At 45.0% G+C, this 13,544-nt stretch overlaps 1 protein-coding gene across 1 annotated transcript in view; it reads left to right on the top strand.

Annotated features, from left to right (window-relative positions):
* Window positions 1-13,544, top strand: part of ZGRF1 (zinc finger GRF-type containing 1) — a 554,924-nt gene that overhangs the window by 290,951 nt on the left and 250,429 nt on the right. Inside the window, exon 16 of the mRNA XM_069241594.1 lies at window positions 7,871-8,017. Coding sequence (XP_069097695.1) covers window positions 7,871-8,017 — 147 coding nt within the window. The remainder of the gene's footprint in view (window positions 1-7,870; window positions 8,018-13,544) is intronic.

Below are 13,544 nucleotides of genomic sequence, written 5' to 3'. Positions count from 1 at the left end.
CAGTCCACACCCTCCAGCCCTTCCAAGGGTGCATAATTATTTTGAGAGATTACCTCAGCAGTACCATGGTCATGTTTGCGAGCAGCATGGGCCTTTTTTAAGGGGCCTGCCATGATTACAAACGGCTGCCTGAGGACAGGTTGGCTATAAACTATAGGAAGCCTGCCATGATTAAAAGCTGCTGCCTTAGGGCAGGTTGGGCTAGAAATAGGTTTGTAAAAAAAAAAAAAAAAAAAAAAGTGGTAGAACAGAAATCTGAGAAGTCCTTGTCTAAGACGGTGGCGGTTGGCTTAATAGATTAGATGGAACTCTTGGGTTACTGAAGTTGACCTCAATGCATTCACCAGATGTTGAACCTGTCCCTTATTGCAGGGTCATCCCCAAACTTTGTGCCTTCCTCCTCCTATTTTTTCTGATCTCTTGTTGTTGGCTGTAGGGCTCTGAGCACTTTATCACTGCTGATGAGTGCTAAAGTGCAGGTGGTTTCCCTTCTAAAGTTGGTATGATTGACTTACACCAAATTGGCACATTTAATTTACCTGTAACTCCCTTGTACAGTGGTATCCCTACACCTGTAAATTAAATGCTACTAGTGAGCCTGCAGTGCTGCTTGCGCCAGCCACAGAAGTAGCCTTTCAAACCTGTCTCAGGCCTGCTAGCGCAGGGCCTGCATGCACTGTTTACTGCCACAGGCACCTGGCATCTAAATGTACTTGCCAGACCTGGAACTCCCCTTTTACTACATATGTCACCCCTAAGGTAGACCCTAGCTAGCCCTATGGGCAAGGTCCTATGTATGTAGAAGGCAGGAACATGTGCCTGGTTATGTGGCCTGTTGGTTTCTCACTGCTGTGAGTGCTGCCTTGCTCATAGGATTGCATTGGAAATGCCCTGCCTTATGTCTAGGGGTATTGTCTGATCCATGAGGGGTAGTGTAGGCATGTTTGGTACGGTTGTAATGGTAGTGAGAAATGCTGCTTACTGGTGTAAGTGGATTTTGTTATTACCAATATAGAAATGGCACTTCTAGAAAGTGAGCATTTCTCTGTGCTTATGACTGGTATTTTGTGGCTTGACTCCAATCCACGTCTGGAGCAGAGTGGCAGCTGAGCTTTGTGCATACATTTCAGATAGCCTGTACACAGGAATGGTGGAGGTGTCACAGAGGTGCATCTGCATATTGAATGGTCTTCCTGCGCAAAGAAGGGAAGGCGGGTCACACCTGCATTTGTAAAGGCTGTGCCCTGACCTCACACAAAGGGCTTGCTTACCTCCAACTGATGCCAGGAGCCTGTGCTGGAGGAGAGAAGGGACACTCCTAGAACCAGTTGGAACCTCTGGAACCTCGCAAAACTGAGTATAAGTACATGGGGTTTCCCCCATGTTGGAGAGACACTTAGAGACACTAATGGAGTGACCTGGGCACAGGATGCTGCTAGAGGCACTTGACTGCTGCTGTTGTGCTGATCTGTGACCTGCTGGGTCACTAGAGAAACTGCCACTGCCTGCAAACCTTTGTGCTGGCCTGCTTGCTGGGGCCATACCTCCTTGTACTCCATTTTTCTGTCTCCAGGGGCTGGGTGCTGTGCCCACTGTTCCCCTGCATCTTTTTCTGACAGTACTGGAGGTGCACTTTACTTTCTGACAGTGCAGGAAGAGCGCTTTGTTTTCTTAATGCGTGAGGAAAGCGCTACATTTCCAGGATATCAGTTTCAGCCCAGTGCTGGAGAAGCGCTTTATGGGCATCTCCCCTCGAGTGCTGGAAATGCGCTCCGGGCAAGTGTTAATGGTGCCTCCTCCCTCACAAGGCCCGGAGAGGTCACACGAGTCAGCATGCTGCTGTTGGTGCCCCGAGGGCACAGGATTACAGTGAGGAGTGCCCCCCGGGCAAATGCAGACACCTGCTTTGGTGCATTCACCACCGTGTCCCGGAACGGCTATCTGGAGAAGCTTGCGAACTGGGTCAGGTGCGGGCATGCTGGTTGCTGGAGGAGCGGCTGCCAGGAGACAGGGTCGGCCAACGGGGAGCGGCCGCTCTCTAAATTTGTGGACCGCCATGACAGGCATCGGACCTTGTGCTGACGCCAGGAGGCTCCCCGGTAAGGGACGTCCCTAACACCTCAGGCAGGTCAGGAGGTAGAACCCTCATTGGAGGGCCTGTTCCTGCCAAGCCACTTGTTGACATTCCTTCTCTGAGGAGGCACACCTTGAGAGGGGCCACAGCCACACCGTGCGGACATGGGCATCCATCAAAGAAATTCTCTGCGTTTGCAAGCATTGAGGAATCGCCCGATTTCTTCCATCCACCCCCCCAAACATAGTTGCACATTTTTGAGGGTAGCGACCCCCATGAACAGAGCGGGGCCTTCACCAGAGATCACCGCATTTACCGTATTCCTGGTTATAGGAACACGTGCGCTCCTGCATGGCGTCTATGAGGCTGGGATTTACCCCCCCCTTTTGTATGCTGTAGGTGAGAGTGCATTTATGGTAATGTCCTGGCATTTTTGGTAACATGTTTAGTAGGACATGTGCATTTTTGGTAATGTGTTTACTAGGACATGTGAATTTTTGGGTAATGTTTTCACTATGACCTGTGCATTCTTGCTAAGAATGTTTTCCTGACACTGCTTATGTTGCAGAATAACCGGTAACCTGTATGTTGTATGTGACTCTTGGAGGCATTTCAGAGTAATAGTACTGTGAAATGTTCTGACAACTGCTTAGGTAGCAGGGTACTACTGACATGTGTTTGGTCTGATGTTGTGTACAATACAGTTTGTTTTCATATAAATTGGTGTTGTGTTTACTTTGTGCTGGGGATAATACGTGTCTGTGTTGTGTTTGTTGTGCAATCGCTTCACACATTGCCTCTGGGATAGGCCTAACTGCTTGTGCCAGTCAACCAAAAGGGCGAGCAGGGATAATCATGGGTGTATAACTAACTCCCTCACACTGACTAGAGTGGGTGGGTTCTGCCTGGCTTAGGTGCATGCGCTCGCCAACCAGAAACCCCATTTCTAACACCAGATAAGGGCTTAATAGAGGGCCCCACCCACTCCACCCTTCTTGCCATCAAAATGTTCTCAATAGAAAAATATTTATAGCCCCCGCATTGAGTTAGCCAATGATAAACATTTAATGTCATTTGACCCGTTGTCTCCAGTTGCCCTAGTTCGAAGTCTAGGTGCATTTGTTAGTACCACAACAAAGGGGTATTATGCTGGGGGAAGATTCAATCTATTAATGCCCTTCCCAGCACCGCCATGTTGCACAGCCCTAATCTCTCGGCTCATGTGTGGAGCATTTTCCCCCTCCTCCCCTGCCCAATCGGGATGTTACCTGCCCTGGAGCTAGATTACGTGAAATGTGAAATGTCTGCGGTGCTAATTCCTGGGGTTGAGCAAACTTTGCGTAATAATGACAGCACACCCCAGGTAGTACATTACTGGACAAGAGCTAACAACTCTTACACCTACCACTGTGAGGCAGGCTGTACACACTACCCAATGTAGGTGAGTAGGGTGCAGCCAAGGGGGCCTGAGCGGGTTCTGTGACAGACTTTAGGGAAATAATGCTAAACAGTTGGATCACCTTCGCTTCTAAAGAAGCTAGTCTGTCAATAACTGGATTAAGATGCTGTCTAAATAGACTGTAGATGTGAGTACTCAGGTCGTCCAGCTTAGGTTAATTAAGTGTCGGTAACCCAGCATCCTGTTTAACATGGGTTTCTAAGCCAGCTAAAGGTCCCTTTGTGCATTGTGCGCCCAGCTTCTTCCTTTTCACAGGAGGCTCTATAAGTATTGAACTGTCCGCCTGGTGAGCATGGTCCCTACATTGCCTAACAAAAAGGGACGAGAGGCTAGGAACCAATGTGCCTTCCATAAGCCCTGTATCTTTCACCATGCCATCTAGAGTAAGCGTATCTTCCCTTTGTTCCACCGGGGAGAGAGGTCTTTCTGTAAGTTCAATTTCTTTGCTTATGATGCCTGCTGCATGAACTAAAAAGGAGTCAATGCAGGCTATTATGTCCCCCCTGTAGAGCTGATCGTGATCTTCCTCGATCCCCTTAATACACCATTATCAGTGTGTTAAAAAGGAAAGAAACCCAACCTGACTCAGAGTTTCACAAGGTCAAAAATGGGGTGGGGGTCATGCTATGAGGCACAGAGTGCAGCAGGCCCTCCTCCTCCTGTGACTCAGGGGCTTGTGGATGTTGCAGTCCACCCGAGGGCACCAGCAGGATTCAGGTCCCACGTGCGGGCAGGCAAGTCATGCTATGTAGCGCAGAGTCCGACAGCCCCTCCTCCTCCTGTGGCCTAGGGGCTTGTGGATGTTTGTAAGAGGCAAAACAGGCATCCACATGTTGGTTTATAGAGGTAAAAACTAGATCACCTGATGCTCCAATTTTTGAGTTAGCTTGGTCGAGCAGTTAGGCTAATCTTAGAGAATTGCAAAGCATTTGTTGTACTCACAGTATCAATCATGCAACTCACACACTCAAAGGAATACCTCTGGACCAATTTTCAAAAACACTTCAGATTTTTGTATAAATTTTAAGACCAAGATTATCAAAATTGGTTAAGTACTTTTGAAGATATGGATTTTTGAAGTTTTAATAAATGCAGTCTTTCGGTGCGTAGTTACGCACAGTAGGAATCAATAGGAAAACACCTTTAAAAATTCATACAAAATCACACAGTTGCTTTACCAAGTTCCGTTATGCAGATTGTTCGAGGTCGTCGGTGGGCACACTGTTCCAGTGGGAGTAGATCAGACGGCTCCCGGTTCCGAGCACTGGTAAAAAGTCTCTTGGAGCTGGTGCAGGGCCACTGACGGGGACCACTTGGAAAAGGTCTGCTCTTGCAAGTTTAAATGTGGTGCCTTGCGGTCCCCTTGAAGTGTCGAAGTTGCGAGGGGTGAGGGACCCCTGGGGCACCGCTGGTTCTTCGTTGCAGGGCACAGAGCCAATCGGTGAGCCAAAGGCTGTGCTCAAAGATGCCCTTTAGATCTGGGTGTAGGTTTTTTTGAAGGTTGCTTACAGGACATCGGGGGCACTCTGGCCGGGTGTTCCTGAAGTCCCTCATCTGGGGCTTCCTCCTGGTCCTTTTTCAGCTCTGAGCGAGCTGGTTTTCCTAGTGTCTGACATCAGATGACCAGTACCCGGGATATTGGCATGATTCGGCCACTGGAGGGCGCAGTGCCACCAAACTTGGCACACTTGCAGGGTTTGTCCTCCAGATCATCAGTGTGTCGTCTGGTCCGGCTGCAACTTCTGGTTCGGGAGATATTGCCTGGTCAGTGAAGTGACCCTCACTGGGTTGTTGGTTCTTGGATTGTTGCAGAGTGGAACCTCCACTCTGGAGGGAGTTCTTGGGCGATTAGTGAAACCTGAAGGTCCTTTGGGTTTCTTGAGGTCAGTCCTGTGTCCAGCTTTTCCATAGCGCCAATTGTTGAGTCCTGGGTGCAGCAGGCAGGGTTTGGCGCCTTTTCTTGATGCAGCAGGTTCACAGTTTTCGTGCTTTGGATCTTCTTTGTGCTGGGCTTCTTTGTGTCCTTCGAATCTGATTCCTTGGTCTAGGGGTTTCCACAAAATAGTGAATTTAGTGGGCATTTTAGGGGGAACCTAAACATTTACATTTGGTTGCTACACCCACTATAGTGACCACTTTCTGTGGGAAGGGTCACCTCCCTAAGCCTAATTGTCTATTTTCCTTCCATCTAAGATGAAGGAAAATTAAATGGTGGGTCCACCTCGCAGGCAACACCGTAGGGGTGGTACATGCCAGGTGGGGCCACTCCTCCAACCCTTTGTGTGGTTTCACGCCTTTGCTCCCGCTAAAAGTGAGGATTTATAAAGGGGGAGGCCATCTGCTTCTAGCAGCAGGCCTGGGGGTCGAGTTTCAATGGCCGTAGCCCTTTGAAGATCACTGCCAGGGCAGTGCACATTCTAGGTCCTCCACCCAGGAAGGGCATTGTTTTACAAACCAGAGAGGCAGGGCTTCCCCCGAGGTTTGTGTATTGGCTGTATGGAAGTAGCATGCTGGATAGAAGCAGTCAGCAACCATGCCAGGATAGTTAGCTTTTGCAGGGGCCACGTCTAAGGTGCCCTTGGGTACGTTTAGGGATACATCCAATATTGGTAATAGTGTGGATTTATCATTCTGAGTTGTTTGATACCAAACAACCCAGGGTTCAGAGTGGCCATCATGTAGCTGGGAAACTTGTGTTGACCAGTGTCCAGCACATGTATTAAAATGGCTGCTCTGTTCACTCACTATGTCCTAGGTTTGGCAAGTTCACAGTTGGGGGCATATTGCTTATGCAGCTATGCTCTCACACATAATATGGAGCACCCTGCCTTAGGGCTGTAAGGCCTGCCAGAGGTGTGTCTTACCCATAGTAAATGCAGTATATGGTGGACAGGGTACACAGGCAGTGTGCCATGTCGAGTTTGTGCTTTATGTTTGCACCAGGATACTCAGCCTGCAATGTCAGTGCTAGGTGCATCTGGATTCATGGCCCTATAGGGTGGCACAGTCAGTGCTGCTGCCCTCAGGGGCCTACCCATAGTACCCCATGCCCTGGGCACATAGGTACCCATTTATTAAGGGACTTACAGTGGTACTTGAGGGTGTATCCAATTGTGCCAATGCATCACAACAGATTTAGGGAAGGAGCTCTGGCCCATGGAACCTGGTTAGCAGGGGCCCTGGGCACTACAACTTCTAGGCAACATCAAACATTAGGCAAAAAGTCGGGCTAACCATGTCAAAAAGAGGCCTTTTCTCACAATGTTGCAGTCCGCCCCGAAGGGCACCAGCAGGCTTCAGGTCCCGTGTGCGGGCAGACAAGTTGCGTTATGTAGCGCAGAGTCCGGCATCCGCTCCTCCTTCTGTGGCTCAGGGGCTTGTCTATGTTGCAGTGTGCCCCGGAGGGCACCAGCAGGCTTCAGGTCCTGCGTCCTTTACTATATATCCTGGATAGTTGTCATTGGACAGACTAATGTATTCAGACTTGGACCAATTGAAACTGAATCCCACGGTAGGTTGACAGAGTTGGAAATGGAATTGATCACACTAGGCCACAAGGATAACACTGGCCTACTGTGTAATGAAACTATAAAGATTGCCTTGTGAGAAGTATAGCTTTATTAATGGCTTTCTGAGGTTGTCTAAAAATATCTGAAAGTGCTCATATGAGAGATATGTTTTTGCACATGTAGTGATTTTGCCAATCAAGATAATTTATTTGAGGATGCATAGTGCAATCTCCTGCAGTTCTCGTAGGCTCAGAACCTCTGAAGCAATTAGTTATATGCAGGGCCACTGGAATTATGTGGCAGATGAGGACCAAATTATGCTGCAGGAAGATGAAAATTATGTGCAATATTTTATGATAGCAGGACTTCATTGTGTAATTTGTCGACATACCAACACTGTCTTGGCAACTATGTCACCCTATTGGTACCAGTTTAACACCTAAATTCAGCAATAAGCAATTAAAAGATGGCGAATCAACCTGTGCAACAGGTCTTCCTCTGCACGGAAACACGTTGCCACATTTTTAGTAACCTTTGATCCGTCTGAGTTACACAATTTTTTTTCCCTAAATCCTGCAGAATAGGCAGCTGACGATGGATTTATGTGGTCTGTGCAGCAAATCCATAATTATGTGGAAAACGCCATGGCTGCAGGTTCACATTATTCCAGTAGCCTTGGAATGCAGTTTTGCCCTGTTAACTACTTAGAAAATGAGAAAAGTGTATTAGACAAATACAGTGTTTTTAATTTGAGTATCTTTTGTAACTAAGTCCAAGGTATTGTTCTTTTGACCCACGATACACCATGTTTTTATCTTTTTCTCACAGATGATCTCTGGGTTGTGTCAAAAACTCTTAACTTTGCTCCCCTTGATACGTTTATTGCAAGCAGTGCCTTCTTTGGACCGTCCGCCATCAGTGAAGTGGAGCTGTTGCCTTTGCAAGGGTACTACCCCTCTAACTGGCCTGCCAACAGTAAGTCTGAGGTTGCCTAATTCTACCGCATTACTGAAACACAGTTGAAGCATTTTTGGCATGTCAGTGGGATTTAGTAACACTTTATATGGACTGGTGCATCACATCCGTCTTTCCGAGTAGCTGCTGTCTCATTACAATGTGGCACATGCAGAGAAAAACTTCTTGTAATAGTATGTGTTATAATGGGTGCAGTCAAATGCAAGATCATCAATATATCTAGTGCTTGAAATGGCATTTGTCAAAATTAGCTGCAAGCCTTATAAATTATCAGAGCATTTTAAAAAACAACTATTTGCCTGATTATTTGCATGTTAATTTTTCTGAATGTAAGTAGATTTACTTCAAAACTTGTAAAATTATACCATACCATTAGCTGATGACAATCTACTTACAACGCAAAAATAAAATGAAAAGCCCAGCTACTCCTGATCACATGACGTCACTGATGCCTTATCAGAGGCCAAATCGGATTGTACAATTACTGTCCCGCTAGACCCAGCTTCAGGGGTACCAGTTCTGGATCCGACCCTAACCTCAATCTCGGATCTGAAGCAGAGTTCAGCTATGTCTCAGTCTTGTTACTAGGTTACTAAGGAACAGCTGTGTAGCGGGTCACTCCAGCAGTGCGTCTGCCTCAGCGCCACTAACATGCCTTGTGGCTTGCTTTCTGTCAGATGCCATACAACACCTTTAGGATGTACCACTTGATAGAGATGAGGAGGCAGAGAACTTGTTTTCCCCTCGCCATACTAATCGTGGACTATATTTAGACCTAAAAAAGGCTAGTGATCTTGATACCTCACCAGAGACGGATTTGGGGTCCTATTGGGTACTAAAGGTTTTAGACTGTGTTTAAAATACTAAATGCGAGAGAAGTGAAGCAAATGTAAAATATCCAGATGAAAGTGCATGATAGAAGAATAGGGCCTTGAGACAGCTGTATTGCTAAACTGCATACCATATTGTACAGTCTGACATTTGGCAGAGATACTGACAAGAAGAATAAAACACATTGTACAAGGAACAGAATTCCTTTTGTGAATGTATATTTTATTGTTCATTTTGTTTCTTTTGTTTACTATTCTGTTTTGCCTCGATTTCTTTTTTTATTTCAAGCACTTTTATTGAGTTGTGAAAAGATTAACATACTGAGACATAACTATAATCAAAGAAGCAGGCAGAAGATAAAGTAAACCACATGGTACAGTTACCGTCCATGACTGGAGACATTTCCTTATAATACAAAAACATAAGCAAATATAGGGCTCAAATGGGAAATCGGCAACTCCATTTGATTACATCTATTTTCGTGCAAAAACAGTTTCTGTGTGGTAAGTCGGTCTTTATATATTAAACAATTTAGTAAATTATACAACTTTAAAAAAAAATAAAGGTGTAGTCCTTGTTCATTGTGTGGTTTTGGAAGTGCTCACAAGCCTTCTCAAAACTGAAACCTCTGCTTCTAAAACAAACAACTCCCAACATCCAGCAAACAACATTCAGCAAACTGTGGATGGTAAGAATGTGCAAAGCATGTGAGTCTACAGCACTACGTGCTCAAACAGATTAATATAAATAAGTAATATTTTTCATGCAGCATCAGAGTGGAGTAACTACAACTTAACATATGTCACCTTAAAACAAATGGGAATGACGGTGATTACAATACGCCTCACATATGTCTGATGTTTACAAAGGAGTAAATATGTTAAATGGTCAGGAATCCACTGTGTTGTGCATGTGAGTAATGACTAAGAATCAAGAATGTGGAGGACGTAACAATAGGATACCGGTGTTCGCGTAGGTGGCATCATCAGGGAAGTTTCCTCTTCCACAGGTAAGTATCCGCCGTGTTTTACAGGGGTTGGTAACAGATACGTTTTGGCTGTTGTGTTATCTGCGCCACGCGGAAAACCTAGCCATGCCCACCAGGTGTACACAGAAATCTTACTTTCTGGTTTCCTATCAGAGAGGATGACTTTAACATGCAAGGTTAAGAAGAGGGCTGAACTAGGTACTTATTTATTTGGGGGAGGAGCCAGTTAAGTATGCATTAGCAAAGAATGATGGTTTTGAGTGAGATATATACATTGGAGATCTCTGAGTTTTCTACTTGTATTTATTGGAAAGATGCCTTTTTCTACATCATAAGCCTATGGATAGCCTTAAAAAAAAAGCCAAACGCAAAAGCTAAAGGGTAAACACTTGTTGCAGATTTAATTCCCTGTATAACGACTACAGTTTTGAGCATAATGTTACTATGGAATTCTTTTAAAATGTCAAAAGCTAATTTAAGGACGATTATACAGCACAAAAATAAAAACCATTCCTATTACTGTGCCCAGTGATATGAGGAACTGAATACAAATATAAACGGTGCTACGTGTGCTAACATATCAGTCAATGAGTTTAGTCTTGATTGCTTCGCAAATTAATCCCTGGTGTCTTACACTTGCATCTGATTGTTTGCTGAGCCTCCTCACTAGTGATGCTGAATAAGGCTGAACCGTGTCTGGGCTTGCCGGTGTTTCTCACTAGACGACCTCGAGTTGTGCTGGACTACTCCTTTTGGGATGGGCTGAACACAGACTACACCTCACCCATGAAGTCCAGTAGGGGTGAAACAAAAACACTTCTGCTGTTGCTTGTGTTGCTGAGCAGCAGGGACATAGCATGGTAATTCCCAACGACCTGTCCCTTGTGGAGCAGAGCCTAGGCTGATTGGCATGCAGTTGGTCTTCTACTGTAACGGCATAGACAATTACAAAACAATGTAATAGGTGACTACTCATTGTAATTACTAGATGGTAAGGTTGATTCAGGCATTTCCTTCCTCTTTTTATTTTTCATCATGTTTTCTTGTTGGTCATTGAAACTAACAATCCTCCATCAGTAAAGAAAATGGCCATGTTGCTACATCGTTGTGTGGCATCCAAGAGGTAGCAGCAAGTACCACAATCTTCCTTTCAGCTTGCAAATGACTTTCAGCCACCGAGGCAAGTGTGTCCTATCATTCCTCACCCAAGGTGAAGACATTCAGGGAAAAGATGAATCGTTAAAAGAAGCTTGGAAAATCGGGCAACATTGCAGAGTTTCTGCCATCCTCCTTAGCTCCCTCTTAGGATGTTCACACCATTCTGACCACTAGGCCCAAATCATCACTGATGCATTATTTTTTGCAGTATGGAATGGCAGAACTTTAGCACTCTCCTCCTTCTTTCTAGGCCGCCTCTGCCCCAGTTCATATCTCCAGATCTTTTGCAGGAGGTTAGGAGGTTAGGATATGCCATATTTTAAGAGTAATAGAGCTGGTTCCTTCCTCAGAAGGAAAGGGGAGGAGGGTAGACTATTATTCCCCTTACTTCTTTGTAAGGAAAAAGTTGTAGGACTTAGCTCTACTGTGGTCCTTACAAGTTCACCCACTTCCTTCTCCTGCAGGTGTCCAAAATGTTGACTTTGTCTCAGTTCTGTGCAAGTGTTTCAATACAAAAACTGTATTTGGTCAATGGAAATGAATGATGCTTAGTTGCATATACTTTTCTTGCAGCAACACAGAAAATATCAGTGTTTGGTTCAACACAGAAAATATCAGTGTTTGGTGGTGACAAACCACCACTACAAAGACAGAACACTGTCCTTGAGCCTCTACATAGCACCTGGATTTCATGAAGACCCTAGGATTGGATGACTAAAATTCTGTAACTAAAGAATGTTTAGTGCTACTCCAAAATAAACTATTAGTAATGCTGTATCCCGAAGCCACAAACACTGCCTTGTACTGGGCCTTCATCATTACCTTGTTTCAGAAACCTGCTCTAAGAACTACTTTCTGAGAGAAATCACTTTGTAAAATGAATATAAGATGTTGATGTATAGCTATATAAAAGACCAATACACATTGCATGACTCCACACTAGGAGAAAAAACTATACAAATGGTCAGAGCATTCCAGAGTTGCCATACAATTAAAATAGTAGTTAACCCCACTAATTACCATTGTCTGAGGGCAGCTGAAGCTCTAGTACTCCACACTACTGAAAATGTTAAGGATCGTACAATCCTTCGGGTTGTGGCAGAGAAGAATGAACATGAGGTTTGGATGGTTACATTTGCTGTGCCAGGAATTCCCAAATCTTAGCGTATGCTACCTGTTGTTGCTTCATGCCTGAAAAAAAGTGAGCATTGCCTTTCAGGCTGGTGGGCAGTTTGATTAGCCTTCCTGTCACGTTGTCAGAGCTTTGTGAGAGAATTGCGAGTTGAGTGTTGCGCTTGGCTTTCTGAAGTAAGCTGAATAAAAGTGAAACTTCTTCTCACTGTACCCTGATAGATATTTCCTTGATCACATATCATATAAAGATAAGACATGTTTTACTCCACTATGACAAAGGAAAAACCAGTTAATGCGAAGGTATCTTCATCTAGTTATTGTTTAAAGCGACTGAGCGGAATCATTCTTTTTTTTTTTTTTTTTTAGAATCCCATCATGCTATCTTTGGCAGCTCTATTTCAGGCTCAAAGATGGACAACTCTATTTTTGCTAAGAAGTCCAATAAAGGCATTCTAAAGATGCAAGTATTACTATTCTGATGAATACTTCTGATTGCAAATTCTTCACCATTTGAATTCCATCTGGCTTCAGACTGGGCCTGTAAATGTTTTCCAAAAATGTTTCCTGTCCTCCGATAGGTAGCACCATTGGAATCTGTGTCTGCATCATCCTGCTTTCAGATGTGATGGTGCAGAGCTGTATAGAGGTGCCACTCCTACACACTGACATTTGCTTTCCTTTCTTTCCATTCCCAAATACGTGGATCTGGAGCTCTGTTACCATATTTTTGCTTAGGCGTCCTGGCCCCCAAAAATAATTTTGGTGGCTACAGGCTTCAAGCAGTGTCACACCTGCAAAAAGCAGATGTTGGAAATGGACCTGCATGATGTCTGTCTTTGGTGTCTCAGTTCTAAGCAAAATTCGGAATCATGTGCCTAATGCTCCCTGGTGCATCCGAAGGCCACCCGGGAGCAGAAAGAAAAGCTTCAAATCACTGAGCACAAAAAGTGGCCCATTACCTCTGCATGTCCTGATCTCAAGACAGGTCTCCATTTGTGGTTAAGCCTAAGAGGAAGTTTAAAGACAAATCTTGGTGTAAGTACAAGAAAACCCCCCTGTCACTTCCACTCTAGGTAGAGATCCTATAGTTGGCTCCACAGCTGACTCCTCACGGAAATGCCTGATTCTGACCCTATTTCACAGTTGGAGCTGATGCACCTCGAATTCCTTGAGCTATCCTTTACTCTACAGCAGGTGTAGGCTTTCAAGGAGGCACTGTTGCAGTATTAATTCCCACAGGGGACCCCCAGTGAGAAATGTGTCTCCTTTGTTGTAGTAGTCTGTTGTGCAACAGAGGTATTGGAAATGCAGTTGCCAGTGATTAAGGCTGATCTACTCACTCAAATTTTGAAACCTGGCCCTTCAACTTCAGAGGCTTCACTACCATTCAGTGCAGCCCTGAAAGCCACTGTAAGT

This window comes from Pleurodeles waltl, chromosome 1_2, assembly GCF_031143425.1.
Source record: "Pleurodeles waltl isolate 20211129_DDA chromosome 1_2, aPleWal1.hap1.20221129, whole genome shotgun sequence".
NCBI lineage: Eukaryota > Metazoa > Chordata > Amphibia > Caudata > Salamandridae > Pleurodeles > Pleurodeles waltl.
Note: the sequence above shows the minus strand (reverse complement) of the source record. Positions and strands in the feature narration are given on the sequence as shown.